We start from the raw sequence: 14,655 nt of genomic DNA on the forward strand, positions 1-14,655 counted from the left end.
TGTGAGTAGTGAGCAGAATCCAGTGAACAGGGCATATATTCTGCTAACACTGGACCTCTTAAAAATCTTATATTACTGTGTGACATGGAGCAGAAAAATTACTCTTGAAAAGATAAAAGCTGGTCAGATAATATTGGATATTGCAGTGAAATAAGTAGTGCTCCTAGTCTCAATCTCCAGACACTTCCAAGGCTGAAGAACTGAAGATTATCTGGTTCATTAGTGGAATGTCTGCTCAGCTTGAATCTAATACTTGATAGTGCTGCAGCCAGAACTCTGAGCCAGAATAAATACATTAAATGTGGTGGGTTTTTAATTCTTGAACTATGGCCCTGGTTTGTGAAACACTTAGTTGCTCAAAGAATTAAAGGTTGAATCACCAGAAGTGAGAATTGTAACATGGAGGGGGAATGAAGCCATTGGAAATTCTCTTTGTCACAGGTGAGAAGGTAGGAGAAAAGCAGCATTCCTCAGCTTTATATTTTTATGACCAAAACAAAGGAAGTCTGTCCGATTCTTCTGGCTCTCTGATCAGGCCTGAGGTGCTTGGGTGTGATGACAATGAGTATTAGTCATGATCACAATGTTATTTGTCCTGTAGCAGGAAAGGGGAAAGATCTCACCTTGTCTTGTCTGGTTCAGCTTAACCCCAGTCCCAGCAATCACAGCATACATGAATTATTCCTGAACAGGGAGGAAGAGAGGACAAGAGAGAGAGAGGGGGAAGAAGGAGAGAAGACAGAAAGAAGGAAAGAAGCAGAGCTCTGGGTTCAAGGCCTTTGAAAGGCCTTGCCATCCACTTGCTCTCCATCCCTTGGTGTTGCCCTAGGAGGTGTTCCCTGAGAGCACAGGACCTGCCAACAGCAGGGAAACTCCACACTGACTTCAGCAGGGGGTAAAAAGTGCTTCAGTCCTAACCAAAGCACTGCTGGGTTTTCAATTAAAAACACCCCCAAACCGCTGTGAGTTATGCCCAATACGTTTAATAACCGAGGAAACCATAGCAAGTGACAACTACAAAATACAAAGCAGACATGAAAATTGATGGCATAAACGTGGAGAGGAATAGTGTCTGAAATGAAAACTGAAAGCAAAATACACTTAACAGAGGATCTGGGTTCAGATCTAGCACACATGATCACATACAACACTGCCTTAGTAACAGCACACACAGATACTCGTTGCACTGGGGGTTTTCACAGTTCTCCACTTCATCCCAGATGACAAGTAAATTGATGCTTTTATTCTCTTACATAAATTCTTGTGCACACAACATCATCAGCACCAAAGGTCTGGAAAAGAAATAAAAATCAATCAAAAGAGATAGAACCAGCAAATATTTAACACCATTTCAAAGTGTTATTTTTACTAAAGTAACTAGTTCCACAGCAGAAATACTTTTTCTTATGTCTTTTGACAGATGAGAGTAAAGAAAGAAATCATTTTGAAAGAGGAATGCAATGTAAATGACCTGTTTTTCAAGGCAGGGTGGATTTTGTCAGAATGATAAATGATGCATAAATTCTCTTTTTCTGTAGTTTCTTGGCATGAATTGATAAATAAACATGAGAAAATAAAGTGAATTTGGAATGTACTGTTGTTATATTTAGAAACAGTTGCGGCACTTTGAACTAGAAATGCTGAGGGTGGAATTCAGATGGCATGTTCCAAAGGTATTCTTTGATATTTGCAGATATAAATCCAAGCAGGCAAATGAAGTCAGTGGAGGAAAGATGGAGAGCAGGAGAATGTACACCTGTAAACAGAGTGCTGCTGCAAGCAGCTGACAGCTCCTCCTGGGATACCAAAGCCTCTCTTCCAGGCTGGAGTGCGGGCAGTGTCAATGACAACCTTCCTTCAGGACACTGTGCCCTTAACCAGTGAGTTTGTTAGCCATGAGAAGGATCTGGAATGCCCTACAGTTATCAGAACATGTAGGCAGGACAGTGATTGTGGGGCTGTCTGAGAAAGCCACCTGAATCCCCAAGTGTTTGTATGTAATTTCAGGTCTGGCGGGCTAAACTTTGAGCAATGAAGCAAGAAGGAGACAATAGGGGCAAGAGTGAGGAAATAGAGACTGCAAAAAACTTCTTCACATTCAGCTATGCAGACAGAAGGTTTTGAGCTCAGCACTAACAAGGTCTCAGTTGGGATGTCTGGCTGTGGTCACTGCCAAGGTCTCACTGAAAAGCATGCATTAAGAACTACCCCAGTGCATTATGAAAATTCAGCTGGGCTATTTGTCTTAATGCTTTCTACACCTGTTTTGGCCAATAATTTGAAAAGACTTGGCTTTAAAACTGACTCTGGCTTATACTTTGTTCACTTTGTTGGGGACACAAGTCTGTTAGTATTTTGGAGATACAGACTTTGTTTTTATGCATATTAATATCATATCAGTGCTTAATATATATTTTTAGATTTTACATTAATACATCTGAAAATGAACATTAAAAGATGTGGGTAGTTCTCTAATGTTCACAGCACCAGCTGCAAATACCCTTATTATGGCTTCCTTCAACATTTCCAAATTATCCACAAAGGCAAAATTATTTCAGCAGGAGTTTTGCCAGAGAGAGGAAGTAAGAGTCAAGACCATCCAGGGCTCAAGGTTTTGTGTGGAGACTGTAAGATCCCTGCAACAGTGATTGTCTTTCACACTCAGGCACTGCTAAGCACAGGGAGCCTTGGGTGCCCTGCTGCTACTTCAACACAAATCATAAACAGTAGTAAAACAATTCCTGTGTAGTGTTCTTCCAGAGCTGGCACAGCCCCAGTGTGAGAGCTGGAGCTGCACAGCCATGCAGCCACGTCGTGAGGTGGGGATGGATGTCACATCAGTCAATTTAATGAGAAAGGCTGCAGCCAAAACTCATCTAACCTCCCTGACAAATTTATGTCTGCTCTTCCAGGCAAGTTAAGAGAGAAACTCCTTCCCCTAAAGCTAAGCAACAGCAGTTATTCCCAGAACAGCTCAGCAGTTCTATTGAGAAGGAACACTGCAGGCAAGAGTAGATGGAAATAGATGTGATTCATACTGCAAGGGAGCCACTGTAGATCCGAGCTTCTGAAATTGCAGTGCCCAGTTCTAAGATTGTGCTCCTGGGCAGAGCTTGCTCCTAAGACATCAGTGTAGGCTGACTGGCAGCTTCCTTGGAAGCTTTACAGGATGGAGTGTGGAAACAAAGACTAAAACTTGTGGAGGAAGAAAAAAGACATAAGACTTTCTGGAAAAGCTCAGTAGTATGGGTGAGTAGCAGCACCACAGAGAGTCACAGCGTGTTTGTGACACAGGACACAGGCTCCTCACTTTGTACTTCCAGCATCCAGCTCCAGCTAGACTTCTGGACTTCTGAAAATTTCAGGCAAAGGACTACATTCAAATTACTGTGGACAAAAATGAAGTGCAGAAAATATGGGCATTTTCAGGGAATCCAAATTTTAAAAATCAGTTGCTACACACAAGGACTCCACAACCCACCATTCTCAGAGTCTGTAAAACCACTATAAATTAACACAATAATGTCTTTGAATATGGATTGCAAAGAGATAGAAATAAGGCAAAGCACAGTTACAACATCACTGTGCACTTCTCAAACGACCTAGACATCCTTTCCTTGAAGACCCAGCTTAGGTTATGTGGCCTCTGACCTGTTTCAGGAAGAAACTGCATTTTTTAGCACTTGGATTTCATACTTTATACACATTTAGATGATTAGCAACGTAATTGAAGCACATAAAGGGCTTTATTATCACAGTAATGTACAGGTTTCAATGTGGACTTTCACAAAAGGTGTTTTCCTATCTTATCATGACTCACTATCATTTGTTCATAAAACTCCTCTCAGTGTTACTAAAGCAAGCAAGGAGGAATATGTTCAAACTTGCTGCATTCTTTTTCTTGTGGTAACTCACAGAAATGTCTAATGTACAGCTGGGCCCAAGGTCAGGGGAGGATCCAAATCCAAAGGGTGCTATTCCTCTGCTCTTCACAGTTAAATCCTGGTATTCAATGGTAGGATAAAGCAGTTTAGTGTCTATGGTTTTAATTCTAGACTCAAAAGAAGTGATAGTTCCTGTCCCAATAGGCAGACTTTAAAGATTTCCATGACCCAAAGCAGTAGAACTTCCAAATATAAAGAGAATCAGCAATCCTGGCTATTTGGTCTTGTAGTTTCATCAGAGCAACTGAAAAAAGTGCAATGCTACCAAAATGTAATTCAGCTGTAACAGGAAGATGCAGGATTTTCAAACACCACCTTCTCATCAGCTTGGAAAGGTCCCACTTATCTCATAAAATCCTACAAGGCAAGGCTTCTATCTAAATCTAAAATAGGATTTTAAATGTGCAATGACTGCAAATTACAGAATTGTTTTCTTCACTTAGCTTGTCATAATCTGTAGCTAAGAGTCCAAAAGCACACTGCAAACAAAGCCCTCTGCAGGGGATAATCCAATAAATTGACCTCTCTCAGTTCACTCAAAATCTGATGACCACTGACATCATGAGAGATTAAAAGAGAATTACAGGGCAGTAATATATTTCTGTAGGAGCAAATCTCCTTTTTGAAGGCCTTCTTTATAAATATTTGCTGAGGACGCTTTGTGGTAAGTGGAGCACACAGTATAAGGAAGAGTGTCTTTGAAACAATCACCTGGGAAAGATCACTTCTGTCAGTGTATGCAAAAATCCCTTTATCTGCTCATGACTGATCAAAATGCAGAGGCAACTTACAAAAGGAAGACAGAATCCATCAGCAAACTGATGGAGAACAGAAGTATTACTTAAATGAGTCCTCAGAAAAGGCTTTGTCCATGTGCACACTTCCATGTTATCTAAAATAAAGATATAAATCTACACAACAAAGGCATGTTGCCTATTTCCATTCTCCTCCTGACTCCCACAAAATTTTAAGAAAGAGGTTGATCCTTACAAGGCCATAGTCACTGAATGTGCGGCCCCCACTTTCAAACTTGTCTATTAATAGCAAATCACCCATTCAAAACCTCATGTTCCTCAGGATATCAACTGATAGCACCATGCAGAATTAGGCAAGTTCTCAAGGGGCCTAAATGTCAGTATTTGTGTTTGAGCACTGCTATATTATACAGCAAATGAATGACACAGGTCTGAGACAATGGTATGTCCCAGGTGTAGCTGAAAGCCAGGGCACAGAGAACATCTAAGCTACAAGTGATATTACAAAAGGATGCATTCAGGATCGGGTGCAGCCAAAATGCAAAGGGCTTTGGCTTCTTTTTTTGTTTGGGATGTGTTCCAGACAGGGCTGTAGTAATGAGCAGGGGCTGTAGATCCCTAAGCCCCCTTGTAAATCTGCTCATGGCAAAGAGTAAATTAAAGCATTAGGCCCATGCAACACACATGCATGCATTATTAGAGGTTTCTGAACTTCTGTCAAGGCTGCTCTAATGGGAACAGCAGCAACCCCCTCATTCTGAGCTTGATATGACTAGACCCTTCTTTTGAGAATTGATTTTATTTAAGATCACTCTCCAAAAGTTATGGAAAAGTGAAACACTTAAGTAGTTTGACACGGTTTGATACAAGGCTTAGGCACATCACACATTTCACCATTCTGCTGCAAAATCTCTTTCCAAATCTGCATTGACCCTTCTCACATAGTATTAAAAATTTCAGAAGTCAGCAAAATAATTTTAAAAATGTTCGCTCGCTCATCTAGGCTCCACAGTTCACTAGTTTTAATCAACGGTGGCATGATTTTTCTGAGGAGGGAATGTAGAATAGAAACCATGCTTGAACCCCCACCAATGTTCTGATCTTTGACCCTTGCTACAATTGATTCTGAGAACCCCTGTGTGATAGGTGAACTGTGTAAAATGTGCTCAGAGGCTGTTTTTAAAGCCCCTCTTCAGTAATCATCCACTTTAGAACGTTTGTGTGTTACAAATTAAACTTAAATCGATAGAGGCATGAGCAGCTGTGAAAGCAGCAATGCACCTAAGGTTTGAATTTAAATGTATCTCATTTGAATAGCTGATATTTGTAAGCAGTATCCTTCAACTTTGCAAAGAGCAGATCTTTTGTTCTGCTGACTTACATAAGTGATTGATAGCTCATTAATGTCCCTGACGAAAACACACAGCCACAACAAAAACATTGTGAGTACAATAAAGGGAAGAAAAGGCACTTCATTCCAGGCCATAATTTTCAAACAAATAAAAGAAATATATATTTTTTGTGTTATATTCCGATCTTGATTGCTCAAATGCTAATCCAAGTATAGTTTATGAATGTAGAGTTGTAAATACAGATATCCTGATTCTGTGTATGCATTACAATCCCAAAGTACAATACAATATAAAGATGCAGTCAAGACAAATAAATGTAGACTTCGGTGGGGAACTACCCTTTCCACCCTCCATTGCTTGCACATTCCATGTAATTTTTATCTACATTGTTCAGTAATTTTAAAAGTGCAGAGCTGAAATCCCAGCAAGTGCATCAGATGAGATTTGAATAAACAGCTCTGATAAAAGATGTTGCAGTGTTCTAGTTTTAGATCAATGTTCTAGTTTTCAGACCATCTTTTTATAATGCAGAACTTGATCCTCCCCTTCCTTAGCTGAAAGAATTTTTTTTCTAACAGGACTTCAGGCCTACATCTGTCATTGTATGAGCCCAATACTATTTATCTACTAATATGAGCCATTTTATTCTCCATGCTGCAAGGAGCTAAGGAGAACTGAAGGCAACTGAAGGCAAAGAAAACCTTTGCTAACTAAATAGTGTGTTCTCAGCATCTGTGTACCAGAGGACATGATGTGACTTGCAAGACCATCATTTTACTCCAAGGAACTATCTTTGAAGAACAAGGAATTCTTCTGCCAGGATGCAAGAAAGATTGATAATTATAGAGTAATATGGTTTCTATTTTAGCTCTGTGGTAGTCATGGCAATTAAACACTGATTTTTTTTTATTATGTGGGCTAATAAATGCATTTTATTTAATAATGCTGTGTTGGAGAGAAAAATATAGTCTTACACTAGGAAAATACTATAATCAAATAGATCCCCTAAGTAATGCAGCATTTTAGATCAAAATTATGTGGCAAAGATCCAACATTTATGGAGCCAATGCTAACAGAGTAAAACTAATTTCTTACCCCCTGCCTGTCACCCCAAGCCTTTCTTCAATTCATGCTTAAGTCTAACACAGTTTACATTCTTTCTTGAAACTTCTTTCAAACTGGGTAAGACTTTTCTTGATTTCTTCTGCAACTGCATCTAATAGCAAATAAGGAGTCTCAAGACTTCTTGAAAGAATTTTTTGGATAGAGAAACAGAAGCAGAGCCTTACTGAAGCATATCAGAGAGAGCAAATGAACAGATAACATTTCTTGCGTAAGCAGGGAGATTTGAGAAGTGTGAAGATGGGAATTGTTAAATATTTGAAGCAATATGGACAGCAAAAGTGAATGAGAATTAATTTCAGGTCCTAAAGATCCCTAAGAAAGCTCTGAGGGTGGGAGAAGAAAGAAATCAATTTAAGTTTCATCTGTAACACACAAACATTTTAAAGTGGTTGATGACTGACGAAGGGTTGTAAAAGAACAAGAATACAGAGATCTCTTCTTCTCATTGCAATCTTGGTTTTGAAGAAGTAAGATATAAGTGGGGGTTTGCAGACTCAGATCCAAGGAAATTTGCCAAGCATAAAATAAAATAATCTAATGTCGAATCTTTGTTCACTGGAGTGATGAAAAACCCAAACATAGTGGATGGGCACGAGATCAATAGAGTCTTCTCACTAAGGGCTCTTATTCTTACCTTGTTCCCTTTTACAGCTGCTGAACACACCTCAGCCAACCCCTTCAAATAGTTTCCCTTCTAAAGCACAATTCTCTGAAGGAATGTTCTGGGGCTTTAAAATGAGGGACCACAGACAAGAAAATGTAGCTTCTCCTCTTCTGTCTCTCTCCAACCAGTAGAACCTTTTGTTGCCTCCCAGAAGGTTTAATTTTCAACTTTTTTTTTTCTTTTCTTTTCTTTTTTTTCCCCAGAAGGGCCATTTCAGCTTCTGCAAAGGACCAGAGGTCTCACACCACCATTACTCCCAGAAACACCTCATTACTGAGTTTTCGGCTGTCAGATCTTGAACATCAACCCACATATTTAAAAGATCTGTGCATTCAGTCCCATCAAATGCCATGAGGGCTTGAAAATGCTTGTCCTGAGGATGAATTATTGTCATAATACTTTATAAAGCAAAAGAGGTCAAGAGGAGAATGAAACTGTGTATCATATTGAATAGTAAAAGTGAAGAGAGAATGATCTGGATCACTTGGAAACAAATACCAAATTTTCATAATGGCCACAGTAAAATCACACATTACAGCCAATGAATGTAATTCCAGCTCGCCTGAGATGGGAAGGGGATCAGTCTGGGGAAATGGAAACCAGAAAAGTGTTAACAAAGCCCTTGCAAATAAATCAGGACCATTTTAGATAGGAGTAAGGAGAGGAAATCACTGTAACATCAGGTGCTAGATTGCTAGCAGAACAGTACATGCCATTCGGGTTTTCTTAGTTTAGGAGGGAAATGTGTAAATTGGACAGGCTTAAAAAGCACTCAAATAATGATTCAATGAAAGCTTTCTTTACATTGAAGGACTCGAGGTCTTCCAGTGGTTTAGCTTCACAACCACAAAAGTTCTTCTGAGAGGTGGCTTGATCAGTGGTGTTAAGAGAAGTATTTGCAATTACAAATTCTAGGCATATTATTTAGGTTCTTTTATACACAATATGCAATGACTGGAAGTTGAATCTACACATACACAGATTAAAAGAAATATGTATATTCTAATGGTAAGGAAATTAACCAGGAAACCAACATATTGAGAGTTCTGAGTTCCTATAAAAGGAAATATTTTTATAAGAAGCAAGTTGTTCTAATTTATATCCTAATTGGAAAAATAATTAATTCACAAAAGTTCAACAGACTGTATTTAACAAGAAAAAAGGTTAGATGGCTTTAAATCTTTGAATCCCTCTAGTTTCTTATCCAGGTTCATTATTCCTCCCCAGCAGGGTAAGTTCACATTGCTGCTAGCAGGAGGCAATTGTATTATAAGCGGCTTTCTTGCTTTGCTCAGAGCAGTGCACCTTATTTAACAGCTGCTAGCTTGTTGCTTAAATAATAAACTACAGAAATGTATTGTTAGAAAGCTGGAAAAGTTCTAGGAATAACTTTTAGTTACAGAATATATTTTGTCCACTGCATTTCATCTAAAGATGCAAAGAAGAGATCAAAGTACTTTGCCTCCTAAAGTTTTGTGATAAAATAAAGCATTCCAGTGGTTGAGTCAGAAGAAATTATGCAGCACTGGAGTATTCATTCATTAGAAACCAGTGTGATTTCACTAACAGCACACATCCTCATGTGGGTGAACAGTTCCAAGATGTCTGGAATAATATTAACACCTTAGAAGCTTTTTGTTTATGCTTGGTTAGGTTTGGGTCCTGTTTTTGTTTCAGATACAATCTTAAAAACAGAACTCCATCTGCTTTAGAGAAATACTTGGAAGGCTGTTTGTTTTTTAAAGTGCAGAGTTTTAGTTAGTGTGATAGTTAGAAATAAAACCTCCCTGCTTTGATGTTTTCTTACCCACCACTCCAGGAGCCTGTCTTCCATGTCCAAACTGATGAGGCATAACAGTCTAATCAACTATTTATCCAGAATTCACTAGTTAGAACATGTGCAATAAAATGATTCTGAACTCGAGCTGAACTGTGCTACTGTGTCTTTACTCAGATGTGGATACTGGTAAATTAATCTGGAGCGACTGCTGAGGAAAGGTGCAGCAAAGAGGACTCGAACAGAAGTTAGAGTATTAATTGAATTAACAAAGCACAATCTGAATAAACAAACCGTGTGTGACTGAGGCTGGGCACGGCCAGGCGGTTGCAGAGGTGCTGCTCTGAATGCCCACGGTCACCCTGCTGCCAGATGGAAGCTTACACACCACTGGGGGGATATTGGCTGACAGCAAATGTGCAAATCTCTATTTCTAAGAAACCCATGAAAGTAATTCTCAGTCTGACTCAGATCAGGGAAGTGGGGAAGATGGCAGAGATATGGGAGGAAATGACATATTTTTCATGAACAGGAGGGATTAGAGCATACTAACAACATCCATATCTTTCCTGCTATATGCCATGTGACCATAGATAAGAAGAAGTATTATGCACATGCCTAAAAAGAAGATTCTCCAGAAATGAGGTCAAATGCCTTGATCTCACTTTTACCAGAGAAAATCTGCAATAAATCAAGCAAATTCTTTGATGATGTGAATTGTGAATTTACAGAGCAGAAGTGGCCAACTTGTGATTATTCTACCAGTAGTAGTATGGTGAAAGTTTTAACAATCAAATGCAAGTCAGAACATGCATATATATCCATTTGCTTTAAAAAAAATAAAAAAGAAAGGGGAAAAAAAGCAATGTATTAATTGTAAGGTAGAGGATTATAACAATGGTAGTCTTCCAGATGGATTTAAGTAAGGAAAAATAATAACTCATACTATATGGTAACAAAAAAACCTGATAATATGGTGCACATATTGAGGGAGTTCAAGGTTCTTACCAAAATCAGTTCATCATTAGCTAATTCTCTAGTCCAGTATGTTTTGGGACCTTCTCCCTCAATAAGAGTTTGTTTGCAGTAGATCTTGTTTTCATTCTCCCAAGTGGCCAAACTCTGCAGGCAAGAAAACCATTAGGAAATACATTAATTATATTCCCCAGCAGCATGAGACAGAAACAACAATGAGCAGTAGTGAGAATAATTGCTCCACTAAAGGAGCAACACATAGATAGTCAAAGGCAGAGGAAAAAAAGTAATCAGTGGAAAGTGGTGAAATAAAAATTAAGGTGTGATGGGGCATTTTGGAAAGAGGAATATATTAGTAACAAAGTAATTGCCAATGTGTCTTTTCAGTGTGAAGACACTCAGTTTCCATCAAATGCTTGATGTTGGAAAGTGTAATTTAGGAGCATGCAAATGCAGCGTCTACATTCCCAATCATCTTTGTAAAAATGATTTGATCTGACATGTTATTTATCACTACAGAGTCCCCTAAGAGTAAAAGCATAAACAATTGTATATATCAAGTTGTAGTCATAAATAATGCAGTATTTGTCACTTACAATCTTTCCTGCTCTATGGCACTGTGCCAAGTTAACTGTGTATTAAAGATATTGAGCTAACAAACTAGAATAAATCACAGCTAAATTTTAAAAAATGTTGTCAGAATTCAAGTGTTTGTGACATTACTTTTTTAAGGTTGTGAGTCTGAGGATTGAAATACCCTTGGGCATTTTTCAAAGCATTTGAATAACAACTATGAAACCACTGAAAAATAAAAGACCCCAAAACGACATGATTTTGTTAAACTTTTACAAACAGGCAAGCCCTGACTGTTGCTTTTCACTTGAGCACTGAACTCCACAGTGCAATGGAACAGCTGTGCAGAAGGATGCCCTGTAATAAATGTTCAAGTAATCACTTTATAACTACACAGGGGAGACATTTATTAGTCTGTGATTATATACATGTACATATGCACGTGTGCGTATCTATGCCTAAATTCAAGTTAACACTTCCAAGACTTTCCAAGGCAAAAACCCTTTACTTTGATTAAAAATTAGCTGTTTACTTTTAAAATATTTTTCAAAACAATAGATTTTATAAACCAACAAGCCATCTCAAATGGCACTTATAGAAGCTGTGCCTTGAAGTACAACCCTATATGATGCCGTCTTTGTCTGCACAAACAATGGATCAAGTTAGTTGGCAGTCCAAAACCCTCCACCCCATAAAGTATATCAAAATCTATCACCAGTCAGCAGTTTTGCCAGATACTGCAAACTACATTCTGGAGTATTATTTTATTATCTGTCAGTTTCTGCTCTGTGGCCACATCTTGGTTATATACACACAGCAGTACAACTTATTCCTGAGAGTGGACTATAAATAATTTCACAACACATGGAAAAAATTTACTTCGTCACAAAACCCATTTCTTTCAGGTTTTTCCAACTTTCATAGCTTACAGCCTCATTATTTTTTTCCATCTTCAGCAATAAATCCTCCTCTAGAAAGCGGGTCACATTTATTGTGTATGCATTATGTATGAAGACACTTTTGTCGAACAAGATAAATTAACAAAGCCTGCAACATTTCCTGGACAAACTGTTAAATATATGATAACTCATCCTAGAGAGCAAGTGGATGTTCTAAATATTCACCGATTCCCAGAATCTGCTTCTTGTTTCATAAGTTTATGTTGACACAATTGCACTGAAGACAGCTCTGAATTTTTAGTGATAAAGACGGTCTCAAAAGCTGACCCAAGAATTAGGAGAGATCATGTTTTGGAAAGTAGATTATTTTACCAACACTGGATACTTTTGAAACTGGATCCTCATTTGAGACTACCTTCTGATAATCTTTATTTGTACTTCTTTTATAAGAGTTTTATGTACACTTATACATACTCCTTTATAATTATGAGAGTAAACTGTCTGAAGAAAGCATAACTAACCCATGCCTTCAATAATGGTTTTCAAAGGGCAGCTATGACCACAGCCCAGCTCCCCAAATCTCAGATCCCACATATCTACACCAGCAAGAACCTGGTGTCAGATGCTGCCGACTTAAATCCCCCTCCACAGCCACAGAAGTGGTTACAGAGGTAGAGGAGCAGGGTCTCACACACAGAATCAAGCCCAAAACACTCCAGGGAATGCGTCTAATGCACTTCTGCCCAAGAAGATGGTGTGACTGTGTCTGGTGTAACACTGAAAGGCCTGTCTTACACTGTTAAAGAGTTATCTATCAGTAAACTGGACATATGCACATGGCAAGAGTGTGAAAGAGAATTTCAACCTCAACCAACCAAGGACCAACTCTCAAGTGGTCCTGCTTGAGAACTCATCTGATTCAATCTAAGACAAAAGCTATGTCAGATTTGTGCACTAAATCCTGACTCTTGAGGTCTCTCTTGCTCCACCATTTCCCATGTTTGTGTCAGGGACAGAAGCTGGGGAGAGCTTTCACTGCAGCTCAGGTCTTCAGGGGAGAGGAAAGCAAAAAGAGAACTAAACCCTGACAAGCTGGAAACCAGATACCTGAACTCTGCTTTCGGGACCTTTCATGTCCTGTTGTCTTGAGATTTCAGTTTTATCCCAAAAGAGGGACAAGGGAAGTGGTGACCATCAAGAACCCCCAAGAGTGCTTCAAGAAGAGGGTGGAGGGCAGCAATGCCACTGTCCGGGGACACGAGCGGCAGATGTGTTTGTCCCATCTAAAAAGAACCTGGTAACACACACACCCCCCACACACATGCACATGCCCCAGCTCTCCTCCTACCCTGCACTTCCGTCCATCCACCGTTTCCTCCTCAAAGCTCTCCCCGATTTTGAAGTTGATCTCAGTGGTGCGGACAGTAGTGGAAGTTTTGATGTAGAACTGGTCCCCGTCCTGGCGGATCTCCACATGGGGTTTGGAGGCGGCTGCCACGGCCACTTTCCTGAGCATGGCATTGACACCTGGGCGAAGCGGGGAAGAAACAGCTTGAAGTCGCCAGCGGTGCCCTGGACCGACCTCGCCCAGCATCATACAGATCAGGGAGCGGGGCGAGCGGCGGGGCACCGCGCCTAGCCCCCGGCACAGCTGCGGCGCTGGGCAGCGGCGGCGCTCGGGCAGGCTCCGCACGGCCGGCGGCACACGCGGGCTCTCGCAGCGATCCCCGCGGCAGAACGCCGGGCCAGCGGCAGCCCAACTCCTCGGGCAGGACCGCCGGCGAGGCGGGGACGGCTCCGTGCCTCGACCGCCCCTTCGCGGGTAGGGCTCTGAGCCATGCCCCGCACCGGCGGGAGACTCTCCTGCCTGCGGCCGACGCGCGGAGCTCTCCCGGAGACACCGGGCACCGGAGCGCGGCCGCAGCTGCCGCCCCGTGTCCCCTCCCGCGGGACACGGCCCGCTGCCCGGCTCCCCCGCCACTCACCCAGCGCCTTGAGCAGCTCGTCGAAATTCTCGCTGCTCTTCATCTTCCAAGTGCCGGCGAAGTTGGGCATGGCGGGTCGGGCGCTGCGGAGGGCGGCGGGGACGCGGCGCTGCTGCTCGCTCTCCGGCTCAGGCACCTTGTGAGTGGGGCGGACCGCGGCGGCAGCGGCAGGGAGAGCCGGGCACACCCACCCGGCCCCCCACCCCTTCCCTCGGGCCAGCATCACACCGCCAGAGAGCCGGCCCCCTCCCAGTCATGGCCATCCATCCATCCATCCATCCATCCATCCATCCATCCATCCATCCATCCATCCATCCATCCATCCATCCATCCATCCTTCCTGCCCTCTCCGTCCATCACCGTTTGCCGCCTGCCTTGCAGGCTCCACAGCTGCCCCTCCTGGGGCTGCCCAAGAACGAGAGCCCGATTGCCACTTGTGCGACAAATGAGGTGTACAGTGAGGACCTGATGAAAAGCCCCAGAAGCAGGCAGGGAAGGCCGAGGGCTATCCAGCCAGGCGCCGGTCTCTCCAGGCTCACCTGGGCTGAGCCCAGCACGGCGGGGCCGAGGCACAGCAGCCCATCACACCTCACCCGAGCCCTGCAC

General features: G+C 41.5%; 1 protein-coding gene across 1 annotated transcript; it reads right to left on the reverse strand.

Annotated features, from left to right (window-relative positions):
* Window positions 1-963: 963 nt before the first annotated feature.
* Window positions 964-14,197, reverse strand: CRABP1 (cellular retinoic acid binding protein 1). The gene is made up of 4 exons (XM_036389587.2): window positions 14,050-14,197; window positions 13,413-13,591; window positions 10,626-10,739; window positions 964-1,292 (listed from the first exon to the last, which is right to left on the reverse strand). The coding sequence occupies exons 1-4, from the start codon at window positions 14,117-14,119 to the stop codon at window positions 1,242-1,244; spliced, it is 414 nt and encodes a 137-aa protein (XP_036245480.2). The 5' UTR covers window positions 14,120-14,197; the 3' UTR covers window positions 964-1,241.
* Window positions 14,198-14,655: the final 458 nt, after the last annotated feature.

The sequence above is a fragment of the Molothrus ater genome, chromosome 13 (assembly GCF_012460135.2).
Source record: "Molothrus ater isolate BHLD 08-10-18 breed brown headed cowbird chromosome 13, BPBGC_Mater_1.1, whole genome shotgun sequence".
Taxonomy (NCBI): domain Eukaryota; kingdom Metazoa; phylum Chordata; class Aves; order Passeriformes; family Icteridae; genus Molothrus; species Molothrus ater.